Source organism: Hippocampus guttulatus, chromosome 12, assembly GCF_054856545.1.
Source record: "Hippocampus guttulatus isolate MCC_2025c chromosome 12, RoL_Hgut_1.0, whole genome shotgun sequence".
Lineage (NCBI taxonomy): Eukaryota > Metazoa > Chordata > Actinopteri > Syngnathiformes > Syngnathidae > Hippocampus > Hippocampus guttulatus.
Window position 1 is genome coordinate 2658386 of NC_141272.1, and position 14430 is coordinate 2672815.

At 43.7% G+C, this 14430-nt stretch overlaps 1 protein-coding gene across 5 annotated transcripts in view; it reads right to left on the reverse strand.

The window, feature by feature from the left end:
* Positions 1–14430, reverse strand: part of arhgap42b (Rho GTPase activating protein 42b) — a 67379-nt gene that overhangs the window by 38520 nt on the left and 14429 nt on the right. For all 5 annotated transcript variants that reach the window (XM_086125353.1, XM_086125356.1, XM_086125355.1 and 2 more), the window contains 2 exons: positions 6443–6538; positions 3507–3568 (listed from right to left, as the gene is read on the reverse strand). In XM_086125353.1, the coding sequence (XP_085981479.1) occupies positions 3507–3568; positions 6443–6538 (158 nt within the window). The remainder of the gene's footprint in view (positions 1–3506; positions 3569–6442; positions 6539–14430) is intronic.

The following is a 14430-nucleotide window of genomic DNA, read 5'->3' on the forward strand; positions in this document are numbered from 1 at the left end:
TCCAAAAGTTTGAAGAAGCTCAAATGAAGTTCAAGTTCTTTTTAAATGAATCCTGAAATGTCGGCGGAAAACACGATGTGGCGTGTGAGGGTTGGCCAATCTGCGTTTTAATTGTGAATCAAAGTTTATCTCAGCCCCAGTTCATTTGTTGTTTGTTTTAAATTTGCCATGCAACCAACGGAGCAAATTATATTTCACGCAGGCAGCGCTTTATTGGCAGTGAGTGGCTAGTCTAATGGCAAATTCCGTAAAAGCACATTCATCTTGTTTGGATTTACAGCTCGTTCAAAAGAGTCTCCGTCCTCTCGCCTAATGGACGTTTAAATCACGCAGGCCGGAATGGGATCAGTTAATAACGCGCATTTTCAATGCCATCTCTATATCCATGTGGCCCAGACACCCGCGCAACCCCCCCCCCGCCACCCCCAAATAAATAAATAAATAAACATCTTAAATTTTTTACGACAGCCCCATTCGCGCCAAGGTGGCAGGGTGATGGGCAGTAACCTCAGCGGCGGGTTTGGGGGATTTGAGACGAGCCATCCATCCGTCCGTCTGTCCATTTCATATTTTGCTTCGCCCGCTCTTTCTGATTTCGAGTCTGCCTTTGTTTTTTTCTCTCACAATTCAGGTTTTCCGTCTCTTTGGAACATTGCGTCCTCGCCTCATTACGCGCGCCGAGATGGCCGATGCAACTGCCGTGTAAGTTGCCGCGTGTCCAGCGCTGATCAAACTCGACAGCAACTAAGCGGTCGGCGGGAGGCCATACGCGGCGAGGAAAGGCATCCAAAAACCGAAATCACCAAGCAGAGATCAGAGACCTCCACCTAGGCTGAACGCGTCACCTGTTCAGGGGTGTCAAACTCATTTTTGTCGCGGGCCACATTTCTATTACCGTTTCCCTTGGAGGGCCGTTATGACTGGAAGCCTATAAAGAACGGTTTATTCAACTATTGTTTACCGGTAAGTTACTGTCATGAGGGGTTTATTGACAAGAAAATTCTTACAATACAGTTTCTCCCTTATTTATTACATCTAAGAATTAAACATTTTGGAAGAGATTTTTGCAAGCATCATGAAACTTGACATATATGATTTGCTTTCGTGGGGCACATGAAATGATGTGGCGGACCAGACCTGGCCTCCGGGCCTTGAGTTTGCCACCTGTACATTCGATAAGAACACTTGTAGGGCTGGATGATTTAGAAAAAAAAAAAATCATGATGTTTTGGCCTTGACTGAAATCACCATCAAAACAATTATTCACAGATGTCAAATTCTCTTTTCGTTTGTGTCTGCTGTGTTCGCTCCCCCCTGACATCGAAAGAAAGCAGAAACCGGCCAAAACTATCGATGCAACGCCACTAATTACGACCATCCTATTAGCTGGGGCTTTGGCGCCGTCTTCTGCCACCGTCAGGCATTTTAGACAGAGCACACAATTGAGCGAATCGGTGAGTTAAGATGGGTTGCACAGGGGAATTTGCAAAGAGGAAATTGCCAAAAGGCTGATTCACTGCATTGCTTAAAAGACGCATGGGTGTTCTACTTCATCTTTAGCGAGCACACAGGTGACCCGTAGCTCGAAAGGGCAACACCGTCGTAAACATTTTGCTGCACTTTCACTATCAGACAGGGAGGAGGTGCGAGGGAGACAGATCTCAAATATATTATTGCCCTTCTCTTCAAACCGTGAGTAGGTTAGATTTTATCACTCAATATACTAAATGGTAAAATGCGGCATCGGTGTATGCAGTGTTTATGGGCTTGCAGTTTGGTGGTAGATTGTAAAGCAAAAGAAGAAAAAAAAGGTTTTACTGAGGAAAATCTAAAAAATGTTTTTTTGGCCTTCAACGCCAACGTCTGCATCGTCGCTCGAGTCTCAACCTTTGGGCACAGACATCGCTGCTATTTTCTTCTCCCGTAAGAACAAGGATGACAGGGTGAGTATGAACGCAGTAATATACAGAGGTGGCAAAAGTACTGTGGTGCCTTGCGGTTCGAAACGACTTTAATTTTTTTAGATACAAGCCATTAAATTGTGAGCAAATCAATATGTGCACACAAATGATGGAGCAACACAGGTAACACACGCAATTTGAGATGATTCGTAAGCATGGATATATTCTTTATCTTCTGTGAAAAATGACAACTGTTACTGCGGCTTGCTCAGGAGTTTTGACCGGCTCCATGTACTGTGTATCTTTTTTCTTACCTCCCACTGGTATTGCATGACAATAAAAAGACAGTCTTATCTGTCCTGACACATGGCAAAGTCGCTATAAACACAAATGCTCCCTTTCTTTTTTGTTTGTTTGTTTGTTTTCCATAATTTCAGTATCACGCCAAGCCAAAAAAGTATTGTATTATTATTCTTGCGATGAGACGCTTGAATAGTAATGAGTCATCTTGATGCAAGGCTTGTTACTGTTTTCCCGGTGGGTGGCTGATAAACACAAAGCTAACGCAACAAAGGATTATTATCATCATTATTATTAAGCATTCTAAAATGTTTTCAAGTTCACATTGAGCCATTCCATTGCACTGTGACAATTTCCCTCAACAATCACAAAAAGAACAAAAGCAAAAACAGAAGATTGGAACGGCAAGCGACGCATTTCTGGGGCCCAGGCGTAAACATCACTCCAAGTGATTCAAGCAGCCAGATGAAAACAACAAAAATAAGTGGCCGTCGTTGAGGGGTAGCAGTTGCTACTTTTGACTAGCTGGGGAACTGCATTCACTTTCTCGGCGGGTGACAGGGGACGATTAATGTGCAACTGACTTTTTGGGACTCTGTAGTCCCGGCTCACCCATTGAGTGTGAAATCTCACAACCGCGTCAATCTTTTGTAAGCTGCCCATTTCTGAAAATGGTTTTGTGACATCACAATAGGTCCGAGTTAGCCCCAAGGTCAACATGAGTATGCCACTGACCTGTTCTAAACATCGCTCAATGAAGGAAAATATGAAACATTTATTTGTTTAAACTTCACATGGGACACAGTTCTTCTGTTGTGAATATTCTTTTTTTTTTTTTTTTTTTAACCGAAATATTTTTTAAAAAGGTAATTTTAGAACAATAACTTTCAAAGCATGACACCCCAATATTTTTGCTCACCTTCAGAATCCAGTATTTGCCCATGTCTCGTACTTATTCTGGATGACACATGGGGTGTCTGAACTTTTTTTTTTTAAATGACAAAAATGCACAGGATGGAGACGATATGAAAAGTAATGCGTGAAGTGCTGCCTCCATGAGAGAAAATGCGATTATTGTTTTGGAACAAATTTTGCTCCAGAATGATTTGATAGTCTTGAGATCTCCTTGTACTGTGCCAAGATTGCTGACAACCTGCGCCGGGTATAGCAAAGCAGCCCCAGAACACAACAAAACCTTCTGTTTGTTTCACAGTAGGCACAGTGTTCTTTTAATTATTTTTTTTTTTGCAGTTTCATATTTCAACATCAGTTCAATCATTAAACGTTTCCGAGCTGAATTCTTACCAAGCGTCGTCTCTCCTCTTCCACCGTGTTGAGCAGCTTGGAGAACTCCTTGAAGGACTGCGCTGAAATGGAATTAAGAAGAAACTTTGAACACAGACGGGAGTTTACAGATGCAACGGCGTTAGTTAAACAAGGGGCGTCAACGCTGTGCGCAGTGCGTCGTGGCGGAGTCGTTAAACGTCAGATGCTCCCGGCTCGCCGCAAGCATCAGAGCCAGGCCCTAAAATTTTTATGGAAACTGCAGCCTCCGAGCTTTCGCCTCGGCATATTTTAGAATGCAATAAAGTTACGCAGCTGTCAGAAGATAAGATGTAAAATAAACGAACACAACCCCCCCCCCCCCCCCGCAAAGACCATTGATTACATCCCCTTTATTTCCCTTCCCTCGCCCCACCTGCGGCTTATATTACAAGCTGCGAGGTCGGTTGAGGCAAGCCTCTTGGCCTGCCCATCACTGCTCGCCAACTGGCCGCTGATACCATTACCAGCCACGCATCATTGCAGACACGTTGGCCCATTTAGACAGCAAAGCCTTAAAGTGAGGCGAGCAATGATTTTTTTGCTCATCCCGCGCTCCCATTAAATCCACCGGCTCCTTTATCAAGCACACAAAAGCTCTCAGGGAACCGCTGATGGCACTCCAAAGACAGCCAATCGGAGTCACGGGTTGGTGCAACGTGCATATCACTTTGGCGGGTGAAGAAAAGACAAGTGCAGACAACCTTGAAAAAGAAACCGTACCTACTAAATGATTGCATGCTTAAAGAAGACATATTGTCATACAATTTAAAACAGTTCCCAGACGTCTATGTCATTCTGAGGTCAAAATATTTTTTTTTCTATGGAACGTACCCTCTGTTTTTTTTGCTCAGAAGTGCTTTTTTTCCCTCCATCTTTTGGGCACTTTCTGTAATAACTAAGATGTCACACCGTGCTATGTTTAGCCTGTGTAGCTAGCGGAAGTGACAGAGAGTTTTTGTCATTAAATCATCTGAATTTATTTTTCAGGAAAATGTTGGAAGATGAGTTTAAGTAATATTGACGTGTTCTGTAAGAATAGTCAATGGTATATTTACAGTTATCGTTGCTACTTGCAAATGACGTGATTGATTGCTGCTTTGTTCCGGTGGCTGCCAGTCAAGCTAGTAGCGGCTAAACTGCTAACGCTCCTTGGGCAGGCTGTGGAAAAGCCGCTTTACATATCATCACTTGGTCGCTACTCGTTCAAATATTTCAACGGGATTTTTGTATTGCCTTCTTTTGGACGTCACGCCTTACACAACGGCTTTATTTCGACGGCGTCGCTTCGGAGGTACCGCCACACAAGTAGCCTCATTTTCTGTAGATAACGCCAAGTCACGGATGCTCGTTAGACGCGTTGAGACGCAAGTTCAGTCATTCTTTGCATTTTACTTTTACCTCCGGTTCACTTCTTCAATTTGCGAAAGCAGAGAAGGAAATGGTCGACTGAGTGGCTGCTGTCACGCACAAAGATCGCTGCACCAGATCACGTTGATATGCGCACAGCACACATCTCTACCGATACCAGGCCACAGATAATGGCTTGGAAGCACTGCGATAACAGATACATCAGATTTTCCACAGTATGAGTGGACACGTACCCTATAGAGACTTTTTTTTTCCTGCAAGAGGAAATGTAACTCACGGTAGCAGGGTGATAGAGATTTAAAGCTCGCCTCGCACGCGAAGGCTGTGGGATCGACTTTTCAGGAGAAGGGCATGCAACTTGAAGAAAAAAAAAAAATCTGTCATCGCATTAATCCTTTGGTGGCATCGATTTTCCGCAGAATGGGAATGTCATGGAGCCGAATCGATGGGAGGTCAGGTGAACCCGCGTGACGGCGAGTGCACAGGGTTTCAGCGTGCCGCGGTTGAAGTAGGGAGCATCAAAGAGAGGCCGGCGACGAGAGGCTGCCAGTGTCGGTCGAGGGACTTGCATGGTCGGGCTCAACTTCACTGATGACTGGATTGATTTCCACAGAGTGTTTCAAAAAGTAATCATGGCCTCTTTCTTTTTTTTCCCCTCCATCTGTGGTGGTGAGACAGAACGCTACGTTCTTGTATGTTCTCTGTTTTATGGGCCACAGCATTAGCTACATCCGCACAGTTTACAGGAGGTCTTCAGTTGACAGAGTTCTGTTGCTACGGTGGGAACATAAGGCAAATTTGTCGGTAACGTACGATCGTCTTTCACGAACCGATGTCAACACAGCATTAAACTCATCGATCTTTGTGTGGTATGTACCTATGGTATCTAACTACCTGTCTATCTGTCGCTCTATCAAATTGGGATGTCACAATATCTAAACGTCACTATATGGTATTAGGAGAATATGATAATGATCACGATACTGTGGAGAAGTTGGCGATATAAAAAAAAAGCTCACGGTACTGTATTAAAAAAAAAAAGATATTGGAAAAAAAAATTGTGAATGGAGTAAATTTGCTTTGAAACTCATACGTGCCGCGTTAATGCGACAGTTAGCGTGGGTCTCATCATTCATCCCTGACACTGGTCAGACAATCAGTGCCCTTGATCTCCTTCAGAGAAAGCCCCCCAAAAAATAATCGATCGCATCAATTAAACATGCAGAAAACAGTTACACACTGACTGAGGGGTACACTCCGACTTCACCACAGAACGATTCGCATTCGAGATGGGCATCACGATCATTGATTGATTGGTGCCTTCTAATCTTGCGGACTTTGAGGAAATGATTGCCGATTGATCACCCGAGTGTCGTGTCATTTGCACTCCCAAGAACGTGGCATGGAAGCACGGTTCGCAACATTCTGAGGGTAATCCAAGTACACCTTTTATATTGAGTGGTACCAACTATAGGAAAAAATAAATAAAAAATCCTCACCACGCCGAGACTCACAATATGTGCCAGAAAAAGCCAGGCTGAACTCACCAATGTTCACCTCATCATCCGTCTCAGCATCGCCGAGGCACTCAAACTGGAACTCCTGCAGCGATTGGGAGAACTTCTGGACAGCGGCAGAAAGATCTGACCAATGAGAGAGCAGAAAAGCCTGCACATCAGGAAACCGAAGACCAACTTTGCCAATTTAGTCCCTGCTTGTGACCTGAGCCACGACCATGTTTACTTCTCATTGATCATGAACATTTCATGGTCCACTGATTGGGATATGCAAATTTATTGACCGACACCCGAATAAAACTGCCATCACTTTGTTCCCCATCATCCTGGCGTAAAACGTAGACCTTTGCTCTCCGCTGGCTATGAATTTTCACAGGTGATATTTGACACTTTTCAGAGCCGAGCGTTTCCTCATTTGGAACGTTTATTCACACAGCCTTCATTAGCGCGTGGCGGCGGAGGAAATGATTTCAGACAGTGCAACGCTGGAACATCTTAACTAATTAAAACATGTTGAAGGTGCTAAAATGTGCCTTAGGTTTACGTTTTCCGTCATGCGGCAGAAAGTTGTTTCGAAATGAAAGTGATATGAATACTTTGCCAACTCTGCGCAGCACATTGCCAAGGCATCACCTAAATTCTCACTCATGACTTTAGAGGGGAAAATGGTGCAGCGCTGCGCAGGGGCTAATTATCTGTATGAAATCTTGATTGTCTAAATATTAAAACCAGTCGGCCATTTAAAGCAAACTTGCTGCAGCCCTTTCTACAAGCTTTTGCGATTTCAAATGATCACTTCTACAAAACACTCAGCATATCAAAATGTTAGCTATTTTGCCCGCAGACTATACATGTGGTCCACGGGAGCTACCAGCTACAATGGTAATGACCCCTGATGTAGCATATACGGTAAAAATATGTGGACTGAGAAGCAAGCCTTGTGGAACACCACCATCTGCGGAGAAACGCCAGTTTACGACTGAGCGGTATTTCTCAAAGAACGGGATGATTTTAGATCCCCACACTGCATAAACACGCTTCAACGCCGTTACATGATATCGCTGTGCGCTCTTCAGCCAGACCTCAGATTGAAAGCCTCTTGGCATCTTAGGCATCTACATTAGAGTGAACGATGACCGCTTGCAAATGCCGCCCCGAGTGCCGTCTTAGAGCTACGGTTCCAGAAGATGTATTACGCCTCCGATGCGCTGCCTACTTTGTCTGTGCGGCTGCAAATTTTGGGATCGATACCTCGCCGCCAGTCGAAAGGCGCTCGCAGGGCCATCAATAATGGGTGATCTCGGAGCGCTGACATTCAGACAGGCGAAAAACCGTCGGAACAAACATGAGGTCATGTGCTGTCTGATGCTTGCCTTGGTTCAGGAAAGCCACCAAATACAGAAACAAAACATGACACGTCTAAAAGAATCTTCATTGGATGCCATGGCTACAGAAGATTTGGTTGGACTTTAGACACCACCTTTGAGGGATTATTTCTGAGATAAACAAACAGTTTCCTGATTCCTCACATAGTTGTGGTTCACGATCCATGAATTCACCTGGTCAATTATTATTTTGTTTTGCTCCTTCAGAAACTGTATGTACAAAGGGGCGTCGTAAAAGGTCATGTCTTTTTGTTGTTGTTGTTGTTATTCTTTTGGTACGCAGCAGAGACAGATTGACTTCTCCATTGAACATATTGTATTTGGTAAGGGACAAGAAGTTGAACAGATTGGTGGTTTAGGATCCATCAACTATAAACAGGCAAACACAGTGCAGCTCAGGCTCTGGCTGGCGGTCCTTTAAATGTTGCACTTTTAATTATGCAAAGCAAAATGAGTTACCTTGTGCATGAAAGGCAAAAACAAAAAAAGAAAAAGATGCCCACCCTTGCCTGGATAATTGCGTGGTGGTAATGAGTTGCAGAAATCCAATTTTAACAATACTAAGATTCTTTAACATAGGGGTGCTCAAGCCCGCTCAAAATGATCGACAGACGCCGATGCTAATCATTAAATGCTCTCTTACAAATAGTGTTGAGAAAAAAAAAATCAAATTAACATTCCAGTATTTCATCCTTTTCTCCATTTACATGCATTTCGCTGCAAGTGGAATCATCGACAACACAAAGCAAACAACGAGGGGCAAGGGCTCGCTGACATACAGCAGCAAACACGAGAGACCCCATTAGCTTCCACTCTACAAGACAGCAGGGAAATAAGGGATAAAAGCCCCAAATAAAGCGGCCACTCGCAAGGCGTGCGCGCCAAGTAGAGATGTCACGGCTCCCCAGATAGCTCGTTTTCATCTGCGCTGACACAGGAGGGAATTTGTTGCCTTACACTTTGATTATATGTGGCCAAGGGGAGCTGGGACGAGCCAGGCGGGTGTGGAGGAGTAATAAAAAATAAATAAATAAAGGACAGCAACACGAGCTAGCGAAGGTCTAAATTTGTTTTGCTGAGCTCACTGTCAGCGCGACATGAGAGGAGACGTGTGTGATGAAAGCGTCGTTGCAAAGCGAGGCCCGGCAAAAGAAAACATTTTGCACTTATTAGAAGAACATTCAAGGTCTCAAAATAGCCACATCTAATTTTATTACACTCGACAAGCATTTGATCCAGCCCAGCGTGAGATTATTTTGTGCTGAAATGATCCTTCGGCACAGCGGGGGAAGTGGGGGGGGCAAGAACAATATTAGCCATGGGGGCATCCTTGTGCGCAGGTTTAATCACACAAGTGATGCTCCGGGCTCTCGAATGGAGCGGCTACGCCACTTAGCAGCCGACGTGCAAAGACGCCCCCGGGTGACCGCTGAAATCTCATCTCCTCGGCAACGGCATGCCTGTCCAAAAACGCCGCATGCCGTCTCGGCGTTGCACGGTCTGCGTCGTCATTCAGAAGGCAACGATTGATGCAAAAGATGGGTCTGCAATATGCACCTCTGCAGTTAACGCATCGTATTTGCACCACCGAACGCTTGAAATGAACTCCAAAGACTGACAGCAAGTGCAGCCTCCACTGCCATTAGAACCACTGACCTACATTTACATTCTAAACTCGAGTATTTGTTCCGTGAATTTTTAAATGAGCGCCACCTTGATGATGTCAGCATTTTTCCATCCTCTGATCGGTTGGTGAGAGCAAAACTTGGGTAGCCAACTTCAAGTAGCAAAACATCCGATCCAACATTACTTATGAGGCACTTGAAAAACAACACCAATGACAGGGCCGTCCACAAATGGAGAAGAAGACAATAATAAAAAATAAAGCAATTAAAGTGCACAGAAAACTACACATCAAAACCGAAGCAGAATCAATTCTCAAGCCGATTTAAAGGCCAGTGAGAAGAAATGAGTTTTCAACGGAAGGAAGCAAAACAAGCCTGAAGCAATCTGCTTGCGTTAATACATTTAATAATCAGCATCTCTGGTGAGTGCATTTATTTTATTGGCATTATTTTATATTGCTGTTGTGTTCTTCGATAACTATTGAGAAGTACATATTAGAAAAGTAGGAACTGTGAAACACTCCGGATGCACTGCAAATCACTTTGACGTCTTCTACCGTCTCATTACTCAACTTCAAAAGAATGTGGTCAAGGTGTTATTCTTGATTTCCGTACAGACTGAACTATAGGTCTCCATCTTTGACAGTGGGTTGAGGGTGGGACAAAAAAAAAACAAAAAAAACCACAAGCACAAAAGCATGCTGCAAAGAACACGCCGGCGCTTTGTCCTGCGCAACACATTTCATCACTGTTGATTAGGGGGCAAGACGTTTTCCAGAAGGGGAGCGCGCCACTTTCTATTATGCTGCCCCGGATTAACGGTGGCGTGGGGAGAAACGACGGGGCGCATTGTGCCACTTTGATTGAAATGAAACGTGGAGGCTTCCCCCCCCCCCCCCCCCTCAGGTAAGTCTCCTTGCACTCCACATTGCAGCAGCCTGTCAGTCGCACGACAGGGGGCCCAAGTCCAAAAGACAAGCCCGTGAGATCACAGAGTGTACGCAACTTTTCCCACCCCCATGTAGGCTGGGAAACCAAAAACCTTCCGTTACTCATCTCGTTCTCTATACTGGAAATATTGAACAGGTTTTAGTATTCAATCAATCTGTGTCAGAAGGAAAGGTTTTTGGTCACAACTTTTTGTGATTTTCTGAAATCAAATTTTATATATCGGTGTTGGTCTGCAAAGAGAGGTCTCGAACATCTCTACCTAACTCGGCATCCATTGCAGGCTGGCCATCCTGGAAGGGGGGGGTGGGGGGTTCTCCCATCCCCGGGCCCTTCTCAATGCTCAGTGATTGTCACCTTTTTTTTTTTTTTACGTCTTTTAGTACATCAAGATCTTGTGATCGTAAAAGCATTTGACTTTACCTCTATTATTTTTATATTGCATCATCATTGGCCGAGTTTAAAAAAGTAACACAACTAAAATAGCGAAATCAGAAAATCAACTTCATCTCTGCAACATGACTTCATCCAGTGCGTTCCACAGATTTCAGTCCCTCGGCGCGCACACACACAGTTGGAAGAATAAACGCCCCCGCAGTAAACCAGAGTGATGTCAGGCCAAATGCAATGCAAGGGAGGGTGGTGGTGGTGGTGGTGGGAGGGAGGGGGGGGGGGGGGGGGTTACACAAGCAAGCATGTTTACAGGACACTTCCTGTGGCAGAGCCTCAGAAGCGTCATCTGTCCTCACATCAACGCGGAGACGTCCCAGAGCGCCAAAGCCGACGTGATAACGGATCCGTATTATTATTTTAATAACTTTGCCCTTATCGCATTGCTCGGCTAAAATATGCACTGTGTCGGTACGATTGAAAATGCTGTTTACAGACATATATAATAACATCGTGCATAGCGTCACCCATTCATTAGTGTTCCCCCCCCAGAGAACTGCTGAGCAGGCACAGGCATGCATCAGGTGCAATAACGTGCCATCATGAAAAAAAATGATGGCCTGCCATGGACTCGATTTATGTTGATAAATTGCATTCACATGATAGATTCGTGAGAGCAGTGTCCAGCAGATGGCAGTGTGGTGAAAACAACAACAAAAATCAACTTGCAGTTACAATAGACCGTATTGTCGTGGATCAGGTACCCACTTTACCACTGCTAGCATTGGCGACAACCCTTCACACCATTTATTATGCACACATAAGGGCATGTTGTTAACTACTTGCACATTGTAGAGTCGCCGAATGCAACAATTGTGTCTCCATGCTACGTCATTTGGGAGAGTGCGGAATTTATGTTAAAATGTATGTCAGCTTTGTGTAATTATTATTTTTGCCCACTAGAAGGGGTCATTAAATTTCTCAGAGTTTTTGGGCCTCATATGCACTTACACAACATAATCAAGGTAACTCAGTGCACTTTACATAATTTTAAGTACAACATTTAAAAGCAGATACAAACAACAATTCAGGACATATAAAAGCAAAGTGACGAAATAAAAAGTAGCTACCTAAAATGATGAAAAGAGCGTCTAGAACTACAAAAATGATTTTAAAAATGCCATGAAAGACCTTCATCTTAGAAATGGGAAAAGAGGGAAAACATAATTTTACACCTTTATTCGAAAACATTCACACTGAGTTGGTATGCTTTGGATCTTTATTTATTCATCTCATTCACTCTGACGATAAAAGGACACCAGCAAATTGGCTGACCATAATGCACACAAGTACAGAGAAGGAAAAAAAAAAGGATTTATGGGTGATTTTAGGGGGCGTACCTCATTAGGGAGCGTCTTTTAACTCAGCAAATCAGGAAATTATGGTAGCTTTTTTTCTAATACCCAATACAGAGTTGAAAATATCCATTAGCAAAACCGCAACTACTGATGCTAACTTCAGACAAACTGAAGATGCATCATTACTGCCCATCGCCTTCTCTCTCTCCCTCCCTCTCGCCCTCCTTAGCCCTCTCTCGGCTCGCCAAGGCGAAATTAGTGTATTCAATTAGCGCGGCCGCACCGGGGGAATTAATACAAGTCAGCGGTGGTTACAGAGACCAGGTGTGAATATCAAGTAGCTCGCTGGATGCAGATGGATCTCACTTGCAGCTGGAATCAATTACCCTTGGCACAATAAATTCAGGATGCTTTGGACTGCCATTCATGTAAAGCTGCAAGAGAAACAGCCGGTGCTTGAAAGAGGCCAATCCATAGCAAAAGCTACATCATAAAGGTGGGGGAATTTTCAAAGTTGGAAGCGTTCCACAAGAATTTAGGGCAATAAACAAGGAATGAACCAGATTGAAAATTGGGCCTGAACTCATTCACCGCCGTTGGATGTTTCATTTCGTCAACTGCAATGCAACAGTTTCCTGCCACCACAAAATAGATATGTCGAATCTGTTTTTTAACGAGTAGGCGTGCAGTCGCCCAGCTGATCTGTGTAATTCCGGTTTGTAGACTAATGCAATGACAAACAGATCCCTGTAGATGGCGGTGTTACATCTCTTTTGCATTCGAGTTCAAAACAGCTTTTGAGTGGACAAAGTTTCAGCGGTGAATTGTGTCGTCTCGTCGTGTCGATTATGAGGGAAAGAAATGCCAACAGGTTGGAAGTTGGACACGTTTCCGTACTTTATGTTTGAACACCGTATGTATAGGTATGGATGGCACAAACAGTGTATGTGTCGCGACCGATAGTAGAAAGAAGCGAATTTTCTCTGCTTTTTGACAAGAAACTTATTTTGGGTGAAACCATCATAAATTCTGCTGCAGATTACTCTACAGACTAAGGTGAAAACAAACTTTTCTGATGAAAGAAGAGCTTTTCGTTTGGCAGCTTATAGTGCTTATAATCACATTACACAATATTTGTGGGTGCGTCAAAATCCTCAGAAAATGACATCACAGTCACTGTGATGGTTAAAAACCATCAATGATTTACGTCTAGCTTTCCATTAGCGGTCGCTCTCTCCACTTTACTCCAACTCCAGGTGATTCGGTTCGACCCATTTTCAGCTTTTCCACACAAACTAGGCCTGTTAAATCCAATCTGGGAGTATTTCAATCCCCGAAAACCCCACAGCTCAAACAAGTGGATTTTATCAACTGGCTGGTAGAATTTGACATGACGTGAGGAAACAAGAAAGGCAGGATGTCTTTTTTTTTTTTTTTTTTTGGACTCACAATAGGGTCAAGTCAAATGCCTTTCACCGGTTGGACAATTTGGTCATAAGGTGCAAGAAACTCCAGCAGACGTGTTTTCTTTTTTTCTTTGTCTTTGGATTTTTCCCACTCCAAAAGCTACAAAAGCATTTCCATTGCGCCTTATACGAAATCCTTTCAACCAAACTCAACCACGATAAGGCACGTATGTCACTCCCGTAGGGTTACGGTTTCAAGGAAGGTTCAGGGGGTTTCAAAACAAAGGGGGGGGTCACATTGGGCCTTTTTGTGTCATCTTGGGTTTCCAATTGGGGTTTCAAGGGTTCCGGTTCCAAATGAGGTTTGAAGACAATCTTGGGCTTCCAAATTTTAGTCTGAGTTAGTTTTAGGTTTGGGATTCAAGACAAGTTTTTAGAACTGTGTAAATTGATCTTGAAGCATGGATTAGGATTTCAAAGTAAGGTTTCAGGCCAGTCTTGGGGTTTCATGAGGTCGAAGCCTGGTCTAGGGCTTCAATGTCATATCTCAAGCTTGGATTTTCAAGCCACAATTAGGGTTTTCGCTTAGGGTTTCAAAGTCAAGGTTGGGATTTAAAATTGGGGTTTTGGTTTGATTTTTTTTTTTTTTTACTTCAAACCTGGATTAGGGTTTCAAGTGGGATTTCAAGTCAGTGTTAGGTTTTCAAATTTTAGTTGCATGTCTGAGTTATGGTTTTGAATGAAGGATTCAAGCCAGCCTGTTTCTTTTCAAATATTGAGGTCGAATTTGGATTGACTGTGTGTGGAAATTATTTTTAACTGATTCATTTAAATCCGTTTCCCCCCCTGTATTTCAACACAGTGTCAATATCCAAACTGCATCAAGTTACAGAGGATGACAATACG